General features: G+C 41.0%; 1 protein-coding gene across 1 annotated transcript in view; it reads left to right on the top strand.

Annotated features, from left to right (window-relative positions):
- COL27A1 (collagen type XXVII alpha 1 chain) overlaps positions 1 to 27,159 on the top strand; it is a 310,533-nt gene that overhangs the window by 228,540 nt on the left and 54,834 nt on the right. The window contains exons 35-40 of the mRNA XM_018561833.1: positions 2,452 to 2,505; positions 2,653 to 2,706; positions 4,363 to 4,470; positions 22,436 to 22,489; positions 22,580 to 22,687; positions 23,897 to 23,950. Coding sequence (XP_018417335.1) covers positions 2,452 to 2,505; positions 2,653 to 2,706; positions 4,363 to 4,470; positions 22,436 to 22,489; positions 22,580 to 22,687; positions 23,897 to 23,950 — 432 coding nt within the window. The remainder of the gene's footprint in view (positions 1 to 2,451; positions 2,506 to 2,652; positions 2,707 to 4,362; positions 4,471 to 22,435; positions 22,490 to 22,579; positions 22,688 to 23,896; positions 23,951 to 27,159) is intronic.

Here is a 27,159-nt window from a genome sequence, read left to right as displayed (position 1 = left end):
GGGGGGGGGGGCTTTGCTCAAACTCCTGTATTGGAGTGATAAAGAAAAAAATGATAAGTCAGAGATAATAAGATAAATAAAAATGTAAAAAAAAATAAATTTAAAAAATAAACTAAAATTTTAAAAAATACTAAAGAAAAAAACCAACCCCTGCTGCCCCCGCCGTCTGGTTGCCATTCTCCATTGGAGTGGGGAGGGGGGCGCATTAAGGAACCTGGTCTTGGGGCAGCAAAGAGAGTAAATCCGGCCCGGCATGACAGAGAAGACTTTAGCATGCCTCATGTTAGAAGGTAGAAAGCAAGATTTATTTATGATTGTCTGGTCTCTGCAATAGCAGGTGTCCCCATCAGATCTGTTCTTGGTACTCTCTCAAAGACATTTTTGCTTTAATGTCATCCTGTTTATTTTGGAGGTTGCTGTTTGCGGCTTTTCTTCTTTTTCTATGCCTCTGCATTTTTCAGAGCCCCCTGTATCATTGTTTTTGGCAAACCATCCTTGGCTTATGACAGAAGCTACTGTTTCCCTTTTTGTGACAAAGGTGAAACCTGAACCTACCTCCCCTCCTGTCCCTTTTCTCCGCGAACAAAACCCCATTGATACGCGCAATGCTTCCATTCAAAAACACGAGGCTCACAGTAGCTGACGGCTCTCAGTGCCTGCCAGCGTGAGACTCTTATCTCAGCTGGAGACTGGACAGCAATGGATAGATTGCACAAGCTGCATCCATGTCCTGTGCTGAAGGTTTACATGTCCTGCCTAGCTGGAGAGTTGAAGACTGTGCACACAACACAGCTGCCTTTCCCAGACTCTTCCCTGTGTCTAACAGCAGTAGTTTGTTTTCTGAACAAAGGGTCAGAGCATCACAGGCAGCAAAATAAGAAATATTTATAGTATAAAAACAGGGGGGGAAAAAAGGCCTGGAATTGAAGCCGGACTTTAAAATAGAAAATTGCAAATAATGTCAACTAATTCCCAGAGTGAGCTATCTTTGCTGCTCCAGCTGTTGCTGAATTAAACTTTCCTAACATTGTGACAGATTTAAAGTGGACCTGTCACCTGTTCACAACAAGCAAATTAAAGAAAACCACTGCTTAAAGAATTATGAAGTGTGCGCTGCTGACCTCTCTTATTCTAATGACAGTTGTGTGACTTTTATAGTGAACCTGTGCTTTCCATGCAAGACAAAGCAATGGGCTCAGTTTAATGCTGAACTCCATGCAGAAAAAAAAATCATGCAGGTATTTTTTTTATTAAGAATATAGTGCATTTTATATTTAGGTTCCTGAATTTGCCTTGGTATTAGCCTCTTGCAATCTCCTGTACAGCAGAGCTTAGACCGGGAGAGGTAGATGCAGCACAAGAGGGCCAATCCGGTGTATTGCAATGCTCATACACTAACAAAGAACATGCTGGTATGAGGAGAGAGAAGGGAAAAGAGCTCATTATAATGCTTCTCCTCCTTTACTACCAATTCACAGTCTGGGGGCAGAGGTCAGACCTATCTGTATTATTTAACTGCAGAGAAAGTTCGGGGTGGTGGACATTAAGTCATTATGCCTGTATAAACCTTGAACACATGACAGAGAGCAGGCCTGCCAATTGGCCACTCGGGAACCAAGCCCCACATCATGGGAGGAAGGTGAGAGGTTCACATCCTCCAAGACTCGGAAGTACCGGGTATTCCTCTTTGCTTCAGGCATCTGAATAAAGGCGTGTTTATGCTAGGGGGCCCTGTATTAAAAGCTCAACTCCAGCTTTTTGTCTACCCATCCAGCCTTCCACCTCATATGTCAAAACATTTCCTCTACATACCTTAATTCCAGGAGATCATAATAAGCAGGGTCCTCCTCTTCTAGTTTTTCCTCTTTTATGGTTGTGGGTGGTTTCAGTACTGCAGAGAACAGTGCTTAGGTTGTGACGTGTGATTGCCATTCTCTACAGCATTCACCTCTGAGGCTTGTACTGTGTACCCCCAAGGTGAGTGTCCATGACAGCCTGGGCTCACAGGAATAATGCTGGGGTTATCTAACCCAGATAAAGACCAGCAGAGGAGGAGGAGGGTAACACAAAGGGCAGCACTGTAGTGTGGAGAAGATGAGTTGTGCTTTTTTTAACACGAAAAGAAGGGGTAAAGATGCGAATTTTAGAATAACATTCATACATAAATATTGGGAGTTTAAGTCATTGTGGTTTTTTTTCTCTCTGCTTAGTACAAATTTTTTTTTAAGAAGCTGCCTCAAATATACAATATAAAATAGAGTATGCACTATGAGATCTTTGTTCTAAACACTTTGGTTTTCCCTTCCCTTGGGCTACAGATTGGAGAGCTGCAGAAGAAGAAAGTGCCACTTCTTACACAGTCATAGTCCTGGGGGAAAAAAAGAACTGAAACTGATACAACCAAAAAGTAACTTATGTTTGTTTAATTTCTTTTTTTATTGCTGTCCTTAGGGAGATATCGGACCATTGGGGATTCCGGGAGAACAAGGACTGATAGGCCAGAGGGTGAGTATACCACTGAATAGAGATTCATTCTGAAAATATAACTGATAAATAATACATATAATAGGCACACTGGTGCTGCTGTTATTTGTACTATTGTTACTACTACTATTATAGTTTTTATTTAAAAATGCAATCTGATTTTTACAGGGTGAAATCGGCCTGGAGGGGGACAGTGGTATGATGGGCCCAGATGGACTAAAGGTAGGTAATGGAAAATGCGTATAAAGTCGACCATACCCCTTGTACAATCGCGTTTAGATCTACCAACAACTTGTAGTGCAAGAACCTACCTGACTGGATACAAGTTGAAGAGAATTTTAGTTAGGCACTCATCTTACAGTTAATGTACCAATTGAAACAATCAGAGATTTCTTAGGTTTGCATGTCTGTTTTTTAGCCCTGAACTAGGGGGCAATCTTTGAACGCCCAAAGCGCATTGGCTGTTCTATGTTGTCTGTTTGTGAAAAAACATCAGTATTAAAAACTTTTGGATTCCCAGACCTTTTGTTTTGGCTTTTTTTATGTCTTCAAATCTGGGCCCCCTACTTTTGGATCACCCTGATTTTGTTGAGAGCAGCCTCCGCATAGCCACTGTTCTTTATCACAGTCTGATTAATCTGTTGTTAATTTTTCAATCCAGTGGCTCATTTCTGCTTGTTTGAGAGAAATACGGAGGCTGCTATTCCTAACTCTTACTTAAATAACTGTTGGCTACCTGGCTGTCATGTTAAACCTCTTCTTTCAGTTCTTTGAGTCACAGAACCAGAACACATAGGCAGATAAGAACTTCTAACTTTTCTCTGACTTTCTTGTTCGTTAATCCTTTTAGTGAATTAGTGAAGTCAATTAGTCAAAAGTGAATTGATTTTGTGTCTCGCCATTTTGTCACTCTGCCCATGTTGTGGGGGCAAAGAGAAAACATTTGACACAAGTAAGGTGCTCTTTATAAGGCTTTCTCTTATATAGCTTTAGTATGGAGTTTGCATGTTTTTGCGCTTGTATGGGTTTCCACTTGGTACTCCAGTTTCCTCTCACACTCACAAAGACACGATGGTAGGTTAATTGGCTTCTGTCTCAGTATGTGTGTGTATGAGATAGGGACATTAGATTGTAAGCTCCTTGAGGGCAGGAACTGATGTGAATATGCAATATGTAAAGCCCTTTGTAAAATGGTGGTGCCTATATAAATGCCCTTAATAAAGATTAATATGAATATGTATGGATTGGTATAATTTGGCTCTGCCCAAAGCTCAAGTTTTGTAAGTAGACCAAGCTGTGTGAGACATGAAATCCAGCCACACTTTTTTTTTGTTTTAGTTTTGCATAGTGTGGGGAAGCGGTAATATATCTGTCTAGTTCTTATTTCTATCTGTGACTTCATTAGGGAAATTTTCCCTCACTTCCTGTCCGCTAAAAATGTGTGTGTCTTCTGAGGGCCGCACCTACAAAAGAAAATGTGAATCTTCAGTAAAGGTTTTATAAATCTTGGGTGAGAACATTGATAAATAGACCCCACAGTAAATATTTAATTACAGAAAAACTGACCATAAAACATTTCCTGAAGCATTTAGCTGCAAAATGAAGTACATAAGTGTAACTTATTTACTGGACAAAAGCTGGTGGCACATTATTATTATTTTTTTTATCCTTAAAGCACTGAGAGTTGCAGAGGAGGAGGGAGAAGGCCGCATGTGGCCCATAAAACACTAGATTGACAGGCCTGCTCTAACCCTTCAGTGCTTTATCCTAAATGAATAAAAAGTTTTGCTTGGAGTTGGCTTTATCCATGCAACAATATGGTAAGTGACTGTGTATATCGAAACATACAGCAATCCTCTCTATGGTTACCTCTTATAGGGGGAAAAGGGTGAACCAGGACCAGAAGGGGAGAAAGGAGAAAGGGGTGCAGTTGGTTTGGTCGGAAAAGATGGTCCCCCAGGTCTCAGTGGTCTCCCGGGTGTGAGAGTGAGTAAACTTTTCCTTTTATCCTCAATGACGTTCCCTGTTGTGCCCTTTATTTATTTATTTTTGTAAAGGGACACTCAGTAATACAGAGTAGTTGGATACAATGTGTTATTTCAAACTTTCAGAAAGTGAGATTACTCCATCAGCCATGACAGCATACTTTATTTCCATATTTGTAGAATATTGTCTTGTTTTCTATTATCGCCTTTTTCCAGCATAGATAAATAAGACCATTAAAATCCCCAACCAGTGATAGATTAATGGTCTTATTTATCTATGCTGGACCGTGCTGTTACTGCAATAGTATAGGTCCAGGAGCAGCACTGACCTTCACAGGAAATCCTCTTCCCTTAGAGGCCACTCTATATAATACTAACATCTGTGTTGTTATTGCATGTATTGTATGCTGTGTTGTGATATCCTATCATACTGCACAATCTTCTGCCCCTAAATATTTATGTATGGCCTTAACAAGTCATAAATAAGTTGGTAGAGGCCCAATGGAAAGGACACCATTGCATACAGTAATAGGAAAACTGCAACATACAGGACACATTCTCAGTTATCAAGGTTAATGTTTACTTTATATTTAATTATGGTTATCTTTTTCTTCAATTCTGCATCTCTCTTGTAAAATGTTAAGGATATTTGCTGCATGTCCTTCTTCCAATTTCCATATATTTCTACTAGCGGTGGGATTGTGTAATCAGTATAACCCAATTCATGGCTTTAATCCTGGATATTTTCTTTCAGCGTTATCTTGATATATTTTAGGCAGAAAAGATGGTAATGTGTGTGTGTGTGGGAAGGAGGTATATGTACAATAGATTTCAACTCTAGAAATCATCCAGTAAATGTCTAATTCTACAAATACTGCTAATGGACTTAGGATAAAAAGAACTAATGGAGGTTCTAACCCTTGCTCACTTCATCCAAAACTAAAAAATGTTGACTTTAGATGTACTATCATTTGAAATTTTGACTGCAGTGCACCTTTAATACACGAGACATGTGCAATTATCATTAACAATCCATGTAATGGAAAGTGTAGAATACAAAGGGATATATTCAGATTTAAAAGCTAGTAGTAGTAGTAGTAGTAGTAGTAGTATATACCTAGTAGTATATATGTACAGTATACTTCTACAACATACCATGTCATCAGGGTGATCTTCATGGCAGTAGAAGGCTTTTGTAAAATCACATAGGTCTTATCTAGTTAATGGAGGAAATGGTGAATTAGTCAGTGTCTCAGAAAGCATTGCAGCCAGAGAAAGACAGGCAACTAGCATTTTCAGAAGGAGGTCAGTGACGGGAGCTTCCTGTTTCCTCTCAGTTCAGGTTTGACTTTTTATAGACCTCCTGATTCCCCTAGTCCCTGTTCCGTTTGCAGTGCCATATATATTTTTTTTTTTGCCCTCCGAGTATCTTAATTTTGCTGTAAAAGATGTGGTCACGTGACGATTTCAGTGCGTACTCTGACCTGCGCAGCTCCTATCTAACTACATGTCCCTAGGTCACCCTTTTCTCATAAGCAGTGGGCTTTACTAAGGCATTCATCAGATTGTTGAATGTAACGCCTAACAGTGACCTGCATAATGGACTCCAGAAGGTGTATCAACGAAATCGAGGTCACTGATGAGGAGGCTTGATGACACTCCTGTCATCCAGTAGGAAGTAAGTCAGCAGCAAAGCTAAAGTAAGTTAGCATTAAACCGCAGCAGCTGATTAAGAACAGCAAAGTATCATCAGAATATTATCACTTGGAGAAAAAGCACTTAGAATACACATAGGCATGCGCATTAGGGTGTACACACAAAAATACAAACCCACACGCGTGTGTGTATATATAAATATATATATATTCATACACAGACCTGAGGCATCCCAGATTCCCATCTCTTTACTGTCCCTTACCTCTTCCATCAGGGGTGCAGTAATGAAGCAGGGAGCCTGGCAGGTGGTCATGTGACTTCCCACCCGGCTTCCTGATTGGATGGGAAGCTGCAGCCACACTCTCTTGCAGCTTCCCAGGCACCGAGGACTGCAGCTGTTATGTGAGGAATCTTAAGTGGCATGTACTGATGCGCTTTGTATCAATGAACCGGTCACAGAGAGATCTTTGTGCTCACTCCACCGTCTCAGTGATTAAAAACACGGTGCCCGCTGTTGCAGTATCAGTGTTGCGCTCAGGGTTATTAGGGTGTGCCCAGGCACAGCCAGCACACCCTGTGAACATGCCTATGAGAACACACCTATGACTGATTAATTTAGGAGAAAGTGAGGCTGAAGTTTTGCTTTAGGGGGAAAGTAGCTTTTTGCGCCATGTCACCCAGTATCATTGAGTACTGTGGTCCTGACTCCTGACCATATACAGAAACCCTTTTGTCTCTTTTACATCTCCTCCGTGGAACCATAAATGTCACTGAGCAGGAGAATCTGATCTCTAGCAACTCTAAGTGGAAATCTGGAACACTAATAATGATCTTAGGAAGAATAGACAATCCAAAAGCCATACTATGGGGTTTCATCAAGAGTCATATTGCTGACAGACAAGTACCATCTGAATGAGACATCAGAAGCTCCTCACAGCTGTACCGATATTGCATAAGATAGAAGAAAACAGCTGCATTCCCCCACACTCCCCTTCTTCCTCCAGCATCTGCATGTCTCTAACCCGGCACTCTGTGTCCAGCTCATTGTCCATTGCGCTCAGCCATTCACACGCCTAAGCTCTGTAAACTAGCAAATTAAAAAGTAGTTTAACTTGGCAGGAGTTCACGATGATCTAAATCAGCTTAACCCATAGTGGATTGCTGTAAAACTACAGAGAATCTAGTTGTAGCTTAGTGATGTTTACTAAAAAGAAGTTAAGCATGAACTAATGGAGGCTTAGAATCAGTATTGTCACATTACCCTTGTCCACAAACTAAACAAAAATGATTTTATTTATTCACACTGTGCCACATTCATACAACCCTGCACCATTCCCAGTGGTACACTGAGGTGGATCTCTTTAGGAAGTAATTATTAGGGGGTGCAGATGCTGCAACCATCTTTAAATGTATTGTTTAAATGGAAACAGTGTAAAAACCCATATTTGAGTTTTTATGAGCATCTTTTACGAGACTCTACTGTACAGTCTCAGCAAGGTGGAGGTAGAAGCAGCATAAAAAGCCTGTCAGGTATGCTGCTATGCAAGCTACATGTTGATAGGCGTTAAGATTAGAGAGGCAGAAAATCAATGATTAAGCCCGTGGGGTAACATGTTAGAGCAGAGCAGACTTTCGAGGGATTGAGCAGTATCTTGTTTGAGTCAATAAAGTTGTTATTGGAGTTATGGCAGCAGAGTGCGGGATTTACAACCAGGCACACAGATTAAATAGATATATAGGAGATGATACAGCTGCCAAAAGATTAATTTTTCTGTCCATCAAGTTCTCAGATTTACACATCCAAAGAGCTAAGCCAGGCTGATGACCTAACTCTTTCCTCCTGCCATTAAGTAAAACCGCTTGATCACCTCCTTGCTCTCAACATGTGATTGGACAGTAAAGGAGCAACAAACTGACTAGCTCCTCCCTCTCTATCTGAGTGTTGCCGTAAAAGGGTTTACAAGAAGCTTTTACTAGGACCAGTTCTAAAACAGATACTGTTTTCATTAAGAATAAATGTAATTATTTTTAACTGATAAATTTATATTTTTATATTTGCATGGAGTTTAGCTTTGAGAGTAGACCTTTACAATGCAGAGGCTTCCACTGCTGCTCATTTTCTGGAAATGCTAGTTGCCTAGCTGCCTCTGGCTTTAAAACTTTGAATAACTTAAAAGATTGAAAGTATGTTTTTGAAGGAAGTTGTTGGGTAATTGCCAAGGCGAACAAAGACCGTTCTTTTTTAGACACTTTCATATATGTGGCCAACCATGAGAAGAACTTATATGCCAGTTTTTTGGGGTTTTTTTCATTAACTTTATTGTGTTGAACAGAAAAAGGGTTACAATAGCTTTCACGGGATATAAGTACCAACACTTTTCAGAATTTTCCAAAACGTGTACATAGTATTATCCAGGATACACAAAACAATATAAACAGAACATAAATTCTTCTCTCAGGCATGACCTTGCAGGAGATGCTGAGTTTGGGGTGCACATCGACTGGATACTTCATAGGAGGTCAGTTAGTGATCCAAGGTCCTGTATTACCTGCACTGCATTTGTTCATTTACTGAATGTAAGTAACGCGCATTGTCCCCTATGTGATCCATTGCCCCAGGTAGCTCTTGCCCCCCTGTGAGTGTCTCCTACTCGGTCATGATCCAGTATCCCTGAGTGAAATATACTGTCCGATTAGAAGTTAGCAACTATAACTATTTCAGCTAAGACTCACCAGCTTCCTCCACTCCGCCTCTCCGAGCACATCCTGTGAACCTTTCCGATAGCCCTTCCACCCTAGGCAGTCCACACACCAGGAAACAAAACAACCATACAAATTCAGGAAATTAGAACCGATATCACTCGTATTTATCAGGATTGTGCGGGGCATGAAGAAGTCCGCTCCTTATTGGCTAATGGTATTCTGTTCACCCTCATTTGGAGGGGTTACTGTGGATCCTGTGGGGAGTGTGAGGCGACCCAAAGAGCCCTGTAGTTCCCCCTCCGAATACCTGAAGGGGAGAACAACCTTGTGGATTACAGTTTCTGGCAACTGGGTTTGTACAACTTATATGCCAGTTTTAAAGGCCAACTTCACCTGAAAACATCTTATATTGTTTGGCTATACCCATCTCTCATGGCTATTACAAACCTAAATTTGTTTTCACGCTTGCACATTGCATGATAAGGATATGTCATATACCTTGTAACTGAAGAGACTAGCTGTGACATGGTGTGACACCTTCACTGTGTCCTTGTGGGGGGGCTGCAGCACAATCTGCTATAGGGAAATCTTAGGAATTTTTGAGAACCATTGACTGAACTCCCAGTGCTCACCAAAAACTGATATAACAACCTTGAATGAAGACAACATTAAACAAAATCCAAGTAGGCAGGAGAGTTAGGTGCTTATGTACAATTTTTATGTAGAATTATGTACAATTTTTAGGTGCAGTCTCGGGTTTATGTCTTTCATTGTGTGTGTCAATCTGTTTCTTTCCATTCTATTAATAATACATTGTCTCAGTTATGCCACAAAATTGATATGTTTTTAAGTAAATTCAGATTGTATAGCACACCTAAACTGTGCTTTAATTTTTGACTTATGATTAGGGACGGCAGATCTGCCTAGGTTTAATTTGCTAAGATCTTAGCTTTTCTACACTTCTTCTAGACTTCAAGGTCCGCAAGGTATTTGGACCTTCTCTGCTACACTTCATTCTTCTAGACTGAATAAACAAGCAGGGGCTCTGCAGAAAATGTATGTGTAAAAAAAAAAAAAAAAAGGCGTGGCAAGCTGGGTACTGCCATGGGGGATACGTACCAATGAAAAAAAAGGCTCTATCAACAGAAAATAAAAAACAGAAAATAATTAAAAACCCTAAAATACTACCCCCTGAAACAAAAGAGGTCACCTTTTTAAAGTAAAGCCTTGCAGCAAAAGAAAACGGATGATGTCCGAAAAGTTAAAAACTGATATTGACTCTGTCACTTAAAAAAAAAAAAAACCAACAACTTCTGGCAGGTATAAAGCACTGGGACATATATACCTTGCAGCCTGTGCCAATAAAACCAAAGCTGCAGAACTTCCAGGTAGTGCCAAAGCTTGCCAACCTTTTCTGCCTACCACACATACCTGTTCACCACTGAGGCCAATCACATCGATGGGCCAGTAGGAATGTGGGGAGGGAGGAACAAACCAGCTTTGACACTACCTTGAGATGCCTTTGTATCTGCTATCAGCTTTATTATTTGATATGACTAAATCACAATAATGCAGAAAGATTATTAGCATACAGCTAATCCCTTTGATAGGTAAATGTGACATAATAATCATTGAAAAGGCCATACATCCCTTTTAATCGGGATGCATCGATAAAGCAAGCTTATGCAATTTATTGTCCAGCTGATAAAGATCCACAAGCCCCTCAATGCTGTGATTGCTATGCTCTTGGCCCACTACATTGACTGCGCCACTACTTTTTAATGGTTTCTACTTAGTAACTTCTCCATTTGCACGGTGCCTACAAAGGGGGTACCCTTTGTCCATAGTATTCACGGTGCTAAAGAACTTCTGCCTAGAAGTCCTCTTAACACAAGAATCTTCAGTTTAAAGCCTTGCATGATGTCATCTGACCTCTCCTCACCACAGGAATTGTTGCTAATCTCTTACAGTTTATTAAGAGATGTTACAGGCTGCTGTGATTTATTGCAGACACCAAGAATTTACAAGAAAAACTTCACACAGATCCCAGTGGATGCACAGCTGTAATTACTGTGATTTGTTTATGTGTGATTGCCAATGTGTTACCCCAGCACCCTTTACACACAAATATATTGTTGTTAGGCTGCGGGTGGCCTTCCTAAGGCTGTAGGTCTGTAGTCAATGTGCACACCTACCATTCCCATTGTGTACCAATGACCTGTTAATGATCTGGCAAGGTGTCTTTTGAAGAGGTTTTAAGAGGAGCACACAGAGCTTCTGTTGATGGATCCAGAGTTGGTGGTTGTTAGAAATTAGTATTTCTCGACTGACACTTACGATTTAAGTGTCGTAAGGTGATCAATCTTCATCAATGAATGTCCAGTTGTAGAGTGAAAAACTTGTGACTTTAATTGTATAATGGAAAGTCACAGCAGCATACAATTATATTGCAAAAATATAATATACAAATAGATAGTTCAAAGTATATAGTTAATGCAGAGTTAAAAAGCATGTCACCTCGTTCTGAGTCTTTACCTCGAGGTATGGTTCTCAGCTTCTGGAGGGTTCAACCAAAATAGCCTTAGCAGGTGAAATAACAAAGTCTCTTGTTGAATGGGCGTGTTAGAATTCTATTCATGAGTATGCATAGTGTCATATAATGTAGTGTAAATGAAGTGTGTCGTGAGATTATGTAGTGTAAAGAAGTGTGTGTCCAGTGTGAAGTCCCCTGTTGCTTATATTCCAAAATCGATGTTAGTGATTGGTTTATCCTATAAGGCCATATATAGTGTAAGCATATTCTTAACCTATTTCTGATGTCACGACTCCCATACTTCTCTATATGGTGTGACCAAAACTACTTAACTCATGATTTCTAAATGTATTCTACAACTCTATTTAAAACACAGAACCTTGTTCTTAAACCACTCCCATAACAGCTGTTTCTTTACTAGTTCTTCACAAATTCTGACATAGCTTCAGGTTTCAAGGACAGTGGATGTCTGTTCAATGTCATACATCTTCATTTAAACGTACGAGGTTACTTGTAAATATATGTACATGGGCCCATACTATAATTCCCTTTAAGCCAAATCAAATTTGCATCTAAGTATTTTACAGTGGTGAATAGAAGTCAGAGTGTAGCGTTCAATTTTGCTTGCATGGTGAAGCAGTTAGGTTTGCATATGTGTGCTTGATTCCTTTTCACTTAGCGTGGGAAGATTCAGCACTGATAAGGTAAATCCAGTATTTCAGAGCTTAGGTGAGGGTTAAGGTTAAGGTGGCATTTTAAGGGGGAAACGTGTATGCATGAGCAAAATAAAAAAAAAACATTTAATATATCTCTGCGATATATTTCACCATGTTCCCTTTAAAAATGGCTGCAATTAGAATAATAATTTAAAAAAAAAGTTATTCTGCCAGAAATCCAGTGTACTCTTAACTTCATATTTGAGCTGCTAAAGAGAATGGGACAAGGCTGACAACATTGCTTGGAATTTCCATACAGCGAGGGTTGTCAGCTCAAACAGAACTCACTAGATTTCTGGCAGATCAGCAGGTATTTTCTCTATTTGAAGTCGCCCTGCAGCTATCTAGTTACAAACGTAATTCAATTTGAACTATCTGATTATAATATTGCATTATGCCATTCGATGGAGCCGAGGAGCACAGAAAAAAACATATATTTTCTATACTCCTTTAATTCCATGTAATGGCCATAATATAATATGCCAATCTGAACACTTACATTTTTTAAAATGAAAAATGAAAGAATGTTAATTTTTGCAAATATTCGCACAGGATGAACGTTCACAGATATTTGCTGGGTGAATCAACTTATTTATAAATCAACCCCTAAGTGTTAGGCTAAAATTGAATGTTTGGGCTTAAGGTTAAAAGTTAAGTTTTCTAGGTTAGATTTAGGGGAAACTATAATGGTTTAGAGTAGGGATATCCCGATACCATTTTTTCAAGACCAAGGACAAGTAGTACTTTCCCTCAGGTACTCGCCAATACCAGTTACAGATACTTTTTCTTAAAGGGACATGTGAAATTTTTTCGAACACAGTACAGACTAATGATTTTAAGGTACTTTCTCACCAGGGCTGCGTACAGATCTCGCCAGGCTGCATGTGGGTCTCTCCAGGACTCTGCGGGCAGGTGCTGGGCTGAAAGGGTGGGTGTTGGCCTAAAAGGGTGGGTGGTGAGCTGAACGGGGCAGGTGTTGTCCCAGCTCAGGGTTGTATGTGTGGTTTGGGGCTGTAAGGAGCTGTGCCGGAGTCAGGAAGGAGGAGGAGATATGGTGCTGGGCAGGCACTGTCAAAGACGGCTAATGCTAGGTCCCCAGCAGGCTGCCTGAGGTCCCCAGAAGCGCGGGACATTAGGCAGCTGATCCGGTTTAAAAATGTAAAGGGCCAATATCAGCCTTTAGTATCTGGGCATTTTCACAAGTACTTGTGCTCGTGCCGTGCGTTCTATTTCAGTGTGACTTGGGTCGCAGCTTAATGACCAAGGACAAATGTGGGTCCTGAGGTTACAGAGGTTGAGAACCACTGATCTAAAATATACAAGTAACAACCTTTGAGTTAATTAACATAGGTTGTTGCATAGAAAATTATCAGTGTTCAATACTATTTATTGTAAATTTGTAATTATGACAATGCACATCTGATATTTCTGCAAGATGCATATTTGTACAAATTTAAGAAAAGTCCACCATGTATGACAAACTTTTAACACAGATCATGTAGGCACTCGGTGGCCAATTTTTTTTCTTTTTTCTTTTTGCTGACTGATCCTTCCATACTAATCAGCTCCAGCCCACTTTTTATTTTGCTCATGGGGATCTAAAATGTGGGGGGTTTTATGCATACATCCTACTAAATCATACGCTCATAATATGGAGAAACACAGCTATTACAGAGTTAAGCGGCCGTCTGGATTGTCTGCAGCAGAGCCAGCTGGCATTGAGAGCTGAGCACAGATCCAGCAGCTTCACAGAGTGAATTTTTGGTCTCACGACAAGCCAGAGATTGGGTATCCGCTCCAGGAAAGTTATCCTAGAGTGTGTGAGAAACCCGAGCCTGCATTATGGATTCTCTCTTTTTACAAGCAGACCATGGCCAAGATCTTATATTGGAGCTGTCTAGGGGGCGAAGCTGGTGCACACCTTGTGCTTTGTGCCTGTATCTGCTACCCATATCGTACTGTATTTCCTCTTTCATTACAGGTCAACATGCTTCCAGAAATCGTCAGTTCCTTGGCACAACAATGAGTGACTATGCTAGCTTTCTAAGAATTGAATTGTTTACTGCAGATAACTTTCAATCTTCAAATAGTGCAGAGAGAAAACAAACAATGCTACAGGCAGGACTGATGAGCTTAGGTCCTTATTGGAACTGTAGAAACATTGTTACTGATTGTAGGCAGCATGGGCTAATTACTCAGGGCTATGTGATGACCATAGGCTTATATTATATATACAGATGGAAAAGCTTTTGCCCATAGCAACCTGTTTATTTTTAGCTGTCAGTTTTTTATGGTGGGTTATAGAATATGAGGGAGAGGCTGAATTTTGTAAGCTGTTACTTAAGGTGTCCAGATATTACCAAATGTACATTGAGACCTCCCTCTCCCCTTCTAGAGCACATCCCAGATTTTTTTTTTTCTTTTACCTTGCGAGAAACAGCTTTAATTATTCCCTCTGATATAATCACCAGGCTTGTTCAATTCCTGCATGGGAAGCCGCAGGTAGCTCCGAGCCTGTTGGCATAGGCACTTTCCCTCCCCAGAACTACTAATCCCAAGTCCTTTTACTACACCCAGTGTGTGAACAGGCTCTTAAGAGGGAAGATGGGACCATTGTGTTTCTGGGGAAAAAAATAATGTATGCAAGTTAAGAGGGAAATGGGTTTGGGGGTAGGTGTTCTGTAGTCCAGCTGGCAGGGCTGACAACGCTGGTTAGGATTTCAGAGCAGCAAACAAAAGGTGTTATCAACTCAAACAGAAAGTTAGGAGCACACTGGATTTCTGGCAATCCAAAAAGTATGTTTATGTACTTGCAGTGCTTTTAAAGAGATAACAAATGGTGAAATGTGCATGTATTGCAGAGATTAACGGAATACGTTTTTTTAAAATTTTGCCCAGACAAACACTTTAAAAATCACTCTTGATTTATGAGCGGCAGAGAGTGGTTAGCAGTCTTGTCTTGTGAAATCAGTTCCCAGCAAGCATGCAGTCTTTATGGGGTTTTCATGTTCTTCCCATGTAGATGCAAATTTTTTCTTTTGGATTTTTGAGTACATGCTTATGTGTTAATTGGTTGCTACCCAAGTGACTGTTAGTTTACGTCTGTATGAGGGCTTGTTCACACCAAATGCAGACCAGATCTGCATGAGTTTCTGAACACTCAGTGCAGTGTGTTATACTGCGGTTTCTGATGCGTTCCGGGACGGTTTTTGGTAAAGAATGGGCTTTCAGTGCGTTCCAGGGCTTTCAGTGCATTTTTGATGTGTTTGCACGTGTTCCAGAGCAGGTAAAATAGGGCTTGCTGCAGTTATTGAGGACTATGTGTCCTCAATTTCTTTTTCTATTTTAAAAGGGAAATATCAGGGGGCTTTTTAGACCCCTATTATTTCCCCCGAAGCCCCCCCAAGTGTAAAAAAAATCATAAAAAATTACGAAAATGTAAAATAAATAAAGATTAGATCTCAATGAGCTCATCATTTGAAAAGTAGATCTCCAGATGAAAAATAGTGGGCGCCCCTGCCTTAGAGGCATTATAGTAACGTGCTTGGGGGAATACAGAAACTTTTATTGCTGCTCTTGTTCTAAAAATGCTAGAAGTGTGGCTGCCATGGTGATCCTCTGGCTTTAACATTATTTAATTCAGACGTTCTGACATGATTGGAGACATGCTTGTTCCATGCCAGTTGAGCAATATATTTCTTAATAAATCCATTGTGTGCACCAAATGCCTTTGCCATTCCAGTCATCAGCTTGTGGAACTGACATTATCCCTGTGCTGTACATAGCCAGTGCAAAGAGTGGAGCTGCAGGACAGATCCCGCAGGCCCCACCCACTACAGGCTGCCTGCATTGAACTACAGGAGGAGGTAGATACAAGACCAGTCATACTGCACAAGGAGAGAGACCAGCAGTGACATGTCTTTATTACAGGAAACTCCTGCACAGAAGTAACATTTCACACTGGATTCCTGCACAGATCTGGTAGAAATATATAAAGTACACCAAGATTCAAGTAGGGATACACATTGCTTTTGTATTTAGACAATATTTGCTTATCGCAGAGCTCAGCTTTAAAACCAGCCCGGTACAGGTCAGGCTTGCCAAATGATGAAAAACGTGTGTGGTTTATTTGCCAGGATTGGCTAGATAACTGTTTGGATCCGTTATACATCACTGGAGTTTGTGTTGTCAGAAAATAAGCATAGCTACAATTTTATATTTTTTTGGAGAAGATATTACAACTCTTTTAAGACTAAACTACATAAAAATGTCGACATTGATTGAGATCCATGAGCAGATAGATAAGGCTACATTTAACCAGATGTGCATGTTTTAGACATGTTTCACACACATTGCAAATGGCTTCTTTCAGCTGAATATAGTGGGAAAAAAGCAGATTCGGTAAAGATACGTGTGCGTGTTTTCTTACATGGGATGCTTTGGCCTTGTTCACATGGGCTTCAGCTTGTATAAGAGCAATGTTTACAACATGTAATTACAGGACCAGCACTCTTTGCAGAATTTATGGTCCTCCCACCAATAGAAGAGGAAAAGGACTTGTGATACCACAATCTAGGCTGGGAAAAAGAGGGCCAAACCAGCAATGAAAGCCAAAGTATGTCAGGAACTCTAGTGGTACGATCTCATTGCAGGACTTCCTAAAACCCATTTTCACCTTTGCATTTGAAAAAACAATGTGCAGTGAGTGAGTGAAGCAGGCATTTGCAGTCGCTGTATATGAACATAGAAACTTTTTTTTTGTTAGCTTTCCTCTTCATATCCTCATGAAAATGGCCACCTCTGTGCTCTGCAAGCAATCCTGTGTATATTACAACTGAGCTCTCCACCCCCCATTCATGAGTATTCATAGTGACAAACCCCTCGGACAGTGTATTGTGTGCAAAGGCAGAGCTGATGTTTAGTAATCTTGTTACACAGAATCACAGGGATGGGGGCAGCTGTTTACAGCTTGCTTTACAATCCAACCTAGGTCTCTGACTGAATTTCGTGTGGAGGAAATTTTAAATTGTAGGAATCAGGCCTAATAAAAAAGGTTCATAAAAAATAATGAAAGTCTGCAATGTAAGTCATGGAAATGTGCACACATATACATCGTCACTGTACCTCTACATTACCGCGATAAATGCTAATCACTTACAAAGGTGGAAATGGACTTTAAGAATTGGGAGTTTCAGCCCCATTCATATATCCATAAATAAAGTTTCCATGCTTGGGAGACTGCCCCTTTATTTGAAAATGGTGAACTAAAGTAAAAGCTCAATGGTAAATATATTTGCGCTATTTGTTTTAAACAATTAATATCATGAGACAATGGTGGTAACCTCATAAATCACACAAGCATATCCGATCCAACTGAATTTGACCAAATCAGTTTTTTTTCAATTGATAATTTTCAATCAAATAATCTCTTAAAACAGTTAAATCTCTTATCATTTGTTGATTCATTATTGAAAACCTAAGAAAGGGCACGTTCGAGTTATTGTCCAAAGAATTTTCCCTTTCAGAGAGATCATATCTTCATGAAGGGGTTCCCATTTGCTGTTTAGTCAAACTGGGAGGGGCTAATAGTTTTCAGAAGTTACTTTTCTGTGTTTTACCAGGGGAACAGTATCAAACAGTGGATAATGTCATGTCTGTAGAAAAACCACATTGCCTGCTAAGTAAACCACATCACATGACATTGTATTTGAGTTGGAGAGAATGTATCAACATAGTTCCATGGCAGAGTCATTTGGCTGGGAGCGCGGACAAGTAAAATGCAGCTCTTTGCAGTTTTATGCTATCCTTAGCTGGGAAATTCTGCTGTGTCACACTGTATGTCAATTCATCATACGCCAATCCGCTGTCACTCATAACCCCCCTGTCTAGCCGCAGACGGCAGTATTCTCCCATCTCTGATGACCAGGCACACGGATGAGTATGGATTGTATAATTTTATGAGCTTGGAGTTCAAGAACAGCCATGATAATCCTTCAAATTTCCTGTAGCCCTTCTCCCTGCCCACTGCATTTTGGACTGCACAACAAGTCAATGTTTTATACATGGAGACACTTCTGTGTCTGCAGGAAGGAATGTTCTGTGGTTTCATCAGTCCACTTGTCTTATTCCTGGGAATCTGGTCCTAATCAGGCTCCAGCCTATAGTCAGATCACAGTATAACATATATGCCATATGCCTATGTGTATGCAAATTATTTCTGGAAACTATCAAGGTAGTTATTGGGTAATTATTGGGTAGATTAATAGGTAATCATACATGCACAAGTATCATGCAGTAAAATTGTGCAGTTGTTTGCTGTATTATAATAATTATTATTATACAGGATGTATATAGCCCCAACAGTTTACACAGTGCTTTACAAAACTGAGGGAGACAATACAATTAACAATACAATTTCAGTACAAGAGGTGGGAGGGCACTGCTCGTGAGAGCTTACAATCTAGTAGGGGGCAAGTGATACAAAAGGTAATAACTGTTTGGGATGATTTAATGGAAGAACTGAAAGTACTGTTGTATCGAGGTGGTAAAGGCCTCCCTGAAGAGATGAGTTTTGCAAGGATCACCTAAAGGTAGGAGATAGGCAGACAGATTGGGGTAGGGAGTTCCTGAGGATAGAAGACACTCTGTAAAAATCCTGGAGGCGAGCATGTGGATGAGGTGACAAGAGAGCTAGAGAGCAGGGTTCCGGCGGAGATGTAGATGGCTTTGTAGGTTATTGTTACTATTTTGAATTTTATACGTTTAAGAAGTTGTGCCAGTGGAGCGATTGGCAGAGGGGGGTGGCGGACACTGACCGGTTGGTAAGGTGGATGAGTCTGACAGCAGTGTTCATTAGGGATGCACCAATATATCGCGCGTCCAAACATATCGACCGAAAATGGCACTTTTGGCCAAGTGCCGAAAGTGCCATTTTCCTGCCGATACATTGGCGCATCCCTGCTTTCTGTCCTCCCTGCTGGGCGCTGCTCTGTGTCCCAGCGGGGAGGAGAGAAAGTGTGACAGCGTGCCGAGCGCTGCAGGAGGAGAGCGCTGTGAGCGGCCGGCGTCTCTCCTCCCACACCGCTCAGCCTCCTACCACAGTCCGGCAGAGCGGTGTGTGGGCAGAGACAGCCCGCGCTGTCACAGGAGGTTGAGCTCTCCTCCTGCACCGCTCGATCAGCCTCCTGTGACAGCGGTCAGGAAGGACAGCAGATGCAAACACTCAGTGATAATTGAGGACATGGTATGGTTACTATATCCTCAATTATGAATGAATGGGAAGTGATCTACATCACCTGTTCATTCATAATTGTGGTTATAGTAAACACACTATGTTCTCAAGTTATGAATGAACAGGAACACTCAGTATAGAGGATTCCTGTTCATTGATAACTGGGGATACAGAGAAAGAGAGGACTTTGTTTTTAATAAAAAATGAATTAATAAAAATAAATAAATATAAAAAATTAAAAAGTTTATAAAAAATAAATAAAAATAAAATCTTTGAAAAATTTGAAAAAATTAAAATAAAAAACATTTTCGGTTTCAGTTTCGGCCTAACAATTTTTTTATTTCGGTTTCCTTTCGGTTTTGAAATTTCCATTACGGTGCACCTCTAGTGTTCATGATAGACTGAAGGGGGTATAGCCTGCTGAGTGGTAGGCCAACAAGGAGGGAGTTACAGTAGTCGAGGCAAGATATTATAAGGGAGTAAATAAAAAAACTTTGCAGTATCATTTGTTAAGAAGGAGAGGAGGAAATATTATAAGCTCAGTTTTGGACAGATTTAGTTTGAGGAAGTGGTGTGACATCTATGTCGATATGTCAATGAGTAGGTTAGTGATGCGTGAGGAGATAGAAGGGGGGAGCTGAGGGGTAGAAAGATATATTTGGTAGTCGTCAGCATAGAGATGGTAATGGAAGCCATGGAACTTATCATCTGACCAAGGGAGGAGGTGTAGATAGAGAATAAAAGGGGTCCAATGACAGAGCTTTGGGGGACCCCTACAGATAGAGGAAGAGGAGAGGAGGAAGTAGAGTTATAGGTGACCCTGAAGGTGTGCTGGGATAGGTAGGAGGTGAACCATGAGAGGAACAGAGTCTTGGAGGCCAAGGGATTGGAGTTTATTGAGGAAGAGTGGGTGGTCAACTGTGTCAAAAGCAGCAGAAAGGTCCAGGAATATGAGTACAGAGTAGTGGCCATGGGTTTTAGTGGTTAGTATATAGTGAGTTTTAGAAGGGTAGTTTCTGTGGAGTTGGTTCCAAGGTACACTGCGCTAGGAATAGGTTCTAAATAGCTTATAGGACCAGCAGCAACTATGTATGAAAAAGATGTCTGATATGGTAAATTAGTTGCGCTTGATCTAAATAAATGTGGATTCCAAAGTGGAAAATATCATGAATAACACACGAACATCTATACAAATAACCAAATATTCTATCCTAATGTGTGATCGATACGTGTATGATCAAACCCTCAATATGGACCAATCTCTTAGTTCCAAGAGAGAGCCATAATCAGTGTGGAAATATCCAAAATTCTTATTTAGACATGTGATACGTGAAACTTGTATTCTTCCACCCCACATCAATAATTGTTGTGTGAAAAACGCCCCACGATCACTTAGTGTGGCTCTGAGTAATCTGTGACAAACGTAACACAAAACAAATACAGCAACCTAGTTGCAATCCTTATATGAATAACCCGTGGGTTTAACACTCTTGCATGTGTGAACTTGATCTAGTAGACAACGGTAGGGATTTCAAATACCTAATCGTGAAAATATAATCTTCCTAATAATAATATGCACACACTCGTTAGTGTCTTAGTGACCAAAAATAGGCAGTGAATAAATATTAATTAATAAATCAAATATATGTTCTAATTCTCCCCTCAAAGTGTATACAGGGAGTTAAATAATATAAAAACCAACCATGTACCAACAAGCAAAAAAAAATAAAAAAAAATATAAAAGAATAAAGCGGAATAGTCTCAGCAATATAGCAAGCAGTCAATTTTTAAGAATTTTTGCAGTTTATATGAGACTGGATACGAACGGTTAATCTCCTTCTCTCAGTGATATTCAGAGGAATAATCCGTTCGGTTCCCTGATAAATATCCTCCAAAATATGACCAACCAGTCACTGATTGAGAAAAAAACGGAACATTCCAAGTTTCTAATAATCCATCTTCTCCTTTAGTCTCCAAGTCAGGCAATCAGATGTAATTTGAGCTTAAATCTTGATTGTTCCAACGCCTCAACGCCCGCACCGGCAGCATGTATCTATAGGTATCTCACAAGGGATACAAATGGAGAAAGGAGGCGAACACTCTAAGTGCAGTGTGGAAATATCCAAAATAAGAATTTTGGATATTTCCACACTGATTATGGCTCTCTCTTGGAACTAAGAGATTGGTCCATATTGAGGGTTTGATCATACACGTATCGATCACACATTAGGATAGAATATTTGGTTATTTGTATAGATGTTCGTGTGTTATTCATGATATTTTCCACTTTGGAATCCACATTTATTTAGATCAAGCGCAACTAATTTACCATATCAGTTTCTGTGGAGTGTTGCGGATGAAAGCCAGATTGAAAGGGGTCAAGGAGGTTAGCAGTAAGGTGGCCGCTCAGGCGGTTGTAGACCAGGCGTTCAAGAATCTGGGGAGATGGGTCTCAAATTGTTCAGACTGGTGGACCCCATTGGGGGCTTTTTTTAAAATAGGGTTTACCAATGCTTGTTTTAGAGGTATAGGGAGGATGCCAGTGGAAAGGGAGAGGTTGAAGATGTGGGTAAAAAAATCAAAGTAGATTATGCTCTTCAGTGGGGATCTATAGCCAACAAGTTGTTTCTTTTTTTATTTTCGATAAAGTAGGGAATAAAAGGAGCCCACCAGTTGTTTTTTTTTAGTTTTTTTTTTCTTTCTTGCCTGCTGCGTGTGTGGGTGTCTATTAGAGACATTTTCCCTCACTTCCTGTCCTAGAAACACAACAGGAAATCAGATCAAATCTCTCTAGTGAGGGGAAAACCCTCCTTTAGAAAGTTGTCGCTTAAACAAATATCTCCTTTGAGATATTTCTCTTTCATCTTCTCTTGTGGTGACACCTGTAAAATATTGGATTTGCATTAAATTTCCATTCCAGTGACAATTTTACCAGGAAGAATAAAGGGGGTGAATCTTCCCAATAGAAACCTAGACTGCTTTACTTAAACAAGCATTTACCCTTACTCTATGTAGGGGAGAGGGGTACACCCAAAATGTATTTAAAAGGTAAACTGTTCCGGTTTAAATAAAATAAATCTCACAAGATATTCCTCAGTTAGGTAACACTTTTTCTGTTGATTAATAGGGAATGGAAGGAAAACCAGGAAAACAAGGAGAGAAGGGCAAACCAGGACGTAAGGTAAGGCCAGGCATCTGAGGTATATTGTGCCATGCTCTTGAATGACATGTTAGGTTATCTTGATTGGTTATTCTGTGGGCTGTTTAACAGGGAAACAAAGGTTTTCAAGGACACCTTGGGGAGACGGGTTCTCCAGGCAAACCAGGACCTACAGGAAATCAAGGACCAAAGGGAAGCAGGGGAACTCTTGGACCAGTGGTAGGTACACAGTTGGCACGTAAGCTCTCATATTCTGTACACTGTACCTACAACCTATGGTTCAAAGACCAAATCTAGTCAACATTTTTTTCTTTAGTTTAACATAGAACGAGAAAACATTGGAACCTCTGTGTCCCCAGTGAGGAGATTTCCCTCACTTCTTCATGACCTTACAGGAAATGAGAAGTATCTCCTCAGCAGGGACACAGAAACCATCCAGAAAAATACAATAAGTCCTCACTCTTCCCCCCACTAAGCAAAAGTGCTGTAATTGTCCCCATTGGGGAGACTCTGCGCATTTTCTGTCCAGGTGGCCACAACAGTAAAAAAAAACTTGTAGGGATTCCAACACAGTGAGGTTCACCTTTGCACCTCTCTGTCTTGTTAGAGAAATATTTTAGTTTGAAAACTTTATATAGTATGTATGTATAACTGATGCATAGGTCATTGTGTAATTTAAGAAGATCCATTTACAAAAGAGCATGAGTACTAATCTCAATTCTTAAAGGGTATTTAAACCCCAAAACAGACATTTCATGTAGTGCTGTTTCCTGTTTTTAGATGCACTTGCATCATTTTTCTTTTTCAGGCATTTTTTCCTTTATTTTCACCTGGTAATCCTGCAGATAATGCACTTCCTGCCCTAGTCTGGCTACACTCAGTCCTTCACTGTGGAAGCTATGATTGTCACACTAGGCTGCTCTCCTGATATGGGACATTTGTAGTTTACAGAATACAGCTTGGAAGGTACAATTGTTTGACCTTGCCAGAAATGCAGTGAATTAAACTCTAAGCACAAACAGTGGTGTCTGTACTTGCTGAAAATGTTGTTTGCCTGAAAAATAAAAACTAATGCAGCAGCAACCAACAACTGGCAAGCTGCAATATATAAAATGTGTGTTATTGGGTTTAAAGCAACCCTCTCACTATTTCTGGTGGCCCATGTCATAAAACTCCAGATCTCCAGCTGCTGGAAGTATCTGACATTTTGTTGTATGCCAAATATAGTCACCAGAGGATATCTACTGACCACCATTTTTGTCCCTTACGGATCACTGCTATTTTTCTCAGAATAGGATTTTGAAGTCCTTACAGCTCATGAGGCCTCAAGTCTAAATATACAAATGTTTATGTTATTAAAACACAGGCTTACGTTAAGAAGTCACTTTAGGGACTAAAGAATTGACTGGTGATTCTTTGTTTCAAAAGGGATCTCCGGGCAGGATGGGGGCACAGGGAGAACCAGGAATACCCGGCTATCAGGTAATTTGTTTCTTTTCATTCTATCATAGTGGCTATAATTTATTTTAAATTACCCATTTTTGTGAGATGTGAACAGCGCCATTGAAATGCATTGGACGAGCTACATTGAGCTGATGTTTGAGCTGAAATCGTGCTACAATTCGCTCAGTGTGAATGGGGTCTACAGCTAATGGGTTACAGCTAAGGAAGGTGCCATCTTAGCAGTTGCCATGGTGCTGTACATGTGATCAGCTATGAAACCAACCATTTAAGGGCTTAAAAGTTCGGTTGAAGTAAACACACTGTTACTTGGTATGCCTTTATATTATTTGATAGTTGGCATGCCTTAAAAGTAACTATTTTGAAAGACATTCAATTGGTAAGTAAAGTTCATTTTTAAAGTCAAGGAGAAATATGCTGACTTCCGTCTGAAAGGGCAGCTTGCCTGGCTGCTATGGTGACATACAAGTTTCAGGACTTTCTGAGTTTGACCCCATGCAAGAATGCAGATCAGGAAGGTCAGAGTGATGTCAGACATCCTGTTCTGCATTCTTGCTGCAAATTCCTGACTCAGAGGGTCAGAATTCAGCCAAACGGACAGCATTTTCAGAGTGAGAAGTCATCAATGGCAGCCTGCATACTTCTTTTCTTTATAGCGCACTTGTAATATTGGGGAACCTATGCTACCACAGTGACACGTGGGTAAAGCAGACACTACCTGTTTTATCATTCTGACATTGTTGTATTTTCGAAATGTTAAGCCCTGCCTCCATGCTGATTAGTCCCCATACACCTATGTAGGTGCTATTTTTAAAGTGACAACACAATGTAAAGTCTATTCACTCCCGACGCAAAGCAATCATCCACAGCCTTTTCTTCACTTAATTAAACCTGATCATACATGGGGCAGCTCCACAACGCAGGGAACCTTGATATCTATACGAGAAAGAGACAACAAAGAGCGCCCACTCCATTTGAAGAATCGTTTATTTATATATGACTAAAAGAAGTAATGTACTCACAAGCAAAGTATAAAACCAAGCATATCCAGTAGTTTCTTTCTATGGAGGCTTAACAGCCAATCGAGCACCACAGCGCTGCTCAATCAGCTCTCAGAGAAGCTGACTTCCAGCAATGAGTAGACAGGGTTAACGTGTTTCTAGGGCACACCTCAGAACCTACTGAAAGTGATGTTAAAGTCAGGAGTTAAACCTTATAAATGCATATACCGTAAGTACCCTAACTATTAAACATGTATCTTATTTGTGTATCACTGGGCCGTTGATCCTCAAATCATCTCTGAATTGGTTCTGACATTGTCCTTCCTTCTGGGGGGTGGCTACTTTTGTGCCCCATGGTCCCTGTGTGTGTTGTAAAGTAGTCACCACTTCAAGCTCACTCTCATGATGGACTACAATCTCAATACAAATTAGTAAGTGAGTGACACACAAATAAGATACATTTGTGTTAATAGTTAAGGTACTTGAATGCATTTTTAAGGTTTAACTCCTGAGTTTAGTGTCACTTTCAGCTCCGCCTCTTTTAGCAGTCCTTCAGCCAAAAGGATTGCTAAAAGGTGCAGAGCAAATAGTCACTTGTTACAACGCCTTGCTGGTCACATGAGTGAGACGACGTTCAGTCAGTGACACAAGCGTTGCAGATTCTCTGTCCGTGATCAAGCAATGTCTAGCTTATCTGGGCAGCAAGGGAGGGAAGCGTGCCACGGCCATTAAAAGGTTAGTTTGTGATCATAATGGTGATATGAGGCGCTACATGCCAGCTGGCCTACTCGCACCTAATTTTCATCATCTATCATTGCTGTGATGCTGTGGTAGCACACAGGATTGGAAAAAGACCATTGTGTAGTACTTTCAAAACCTTAATTGTCACATTATTAACCAAGTCCAGAGTCTACCTTCCTTTCACTCCTCCTTCACAGAATTTATTGACTGCTTATGTAGAGGTAGATACTATCTAAAGCAGGGGCGCCCACAATTTTTCGTCTGGAGATCTACTTTTCAAATGACGAGCTCAATGAGATCTACCAACGAAAAAACACTTGCATTCGGGGCGGGAGGGTGCATGACGGTGCACTGAAGTCAATGGCACCGCAGCCACGCCCCTCGCCCGCACCTGGAACGCAGGCACTGCGAGCTGCAAAAATGCTGCAAGCACTATTTTTGCAGATTTCACTGGACCGGAATGCAGGCACTAATGTGCTTGTGTTCCGGGTGCGGGCGATCGCACTGTGGGGGGGTGGGGGGGCATGGCTGCGGTGCCATTGACTTCAATACACCCCCCCGCCACTGAACGCAGGGAGTTGGCCGGCTTGCATTCCAGTGTGTTCTAGAGGCGCCGGCATCCTGTCCTCCTGCGGTGCTCATGTGGCCGACATTACACACGGGGAGATGTGTCCGGCCCCCTTTCCGTCTGCGGCATCTAACACATTCAGCCGGCAGCCACACAAGCACCACGGGAGCATAGGCGTAGCTAGCTCCTTTTGCGTCTGAGGCAAAAAAAAAGCATGCCCCCCCCCAACAGGTGTGTGACATCACCCAGCCTCCAGGATTTTGTTTTATTTATTTTTTTATTATTATTTCTTATTTAATTTTAATTTTTTTTGTTGGGGGGGGCTTCTGGGAAATATTAGGGGACTAAACAGCCCCCTGATATTTCCCTTTTGCCCTTTTACAATAGAAAAATAAATTGGGGACACAAAGTCCTCTGAATGAATGAAAAGCACAGAAACTATTTACTATCATCCAGTTTCTGAATGGGAAGGAGCCTCTGTACAGAGTGCTACTCCCCATTGCGAAACTCATGAATGAACAGGAAGTGATGTAAAGCACTTCCTGTTCATTCATAACTGAGGACACATAGTACTATGTGTCCCTAGCTATTTACAAACACTGGAGTGGTCAGCTGATCGCTCCAGTGTTTGTCCTGCACAGAGGATCGGTACATATAGGCCACTCACACAGGGGGGGTTGCAACTCCTTCTCTGGATCCCCGATGCTTTCCCAGGCAGAGGCAGCGGGGGATCCGAGGAGAAGTGAAGGAAGCACTTAAGCCGCCGGAGGGCGAAGGAAGGAGCCGCTGTCACAGCAGCATGTGCAGTGAGGAGAGAGAGAGCTGCCGGCTGTCAGATCCAGGCCGAGCGGCTTTCTCTCTCCTCACTGCTCGGCCATGCTGCTGTAATAGCGGCTCCCTCCTCCGCCCCCCTCCCCTCC

This window comes from Nanorana parkeri, unplaced genomic scaffold, assembly GCF_000935625.1.
Source record: "Nanorana parkeri isolate BGI_ZX_2015 unplaced genomic scaffold, ASM93562v1 scaffold547, whole genome shotgun sequence".
In the NCBI taxonomy this organism is placed as follows: Eukaryota; Metazoa; Chordata; class Amphibia; order Anura; family Dicroglossidae; genus Nanorana; species Nanorana parkeri.
Note: the sequence above shows the minus strand (reverse complement) of the source record. Positions and strands in the feature narration are given on the sequence as shown.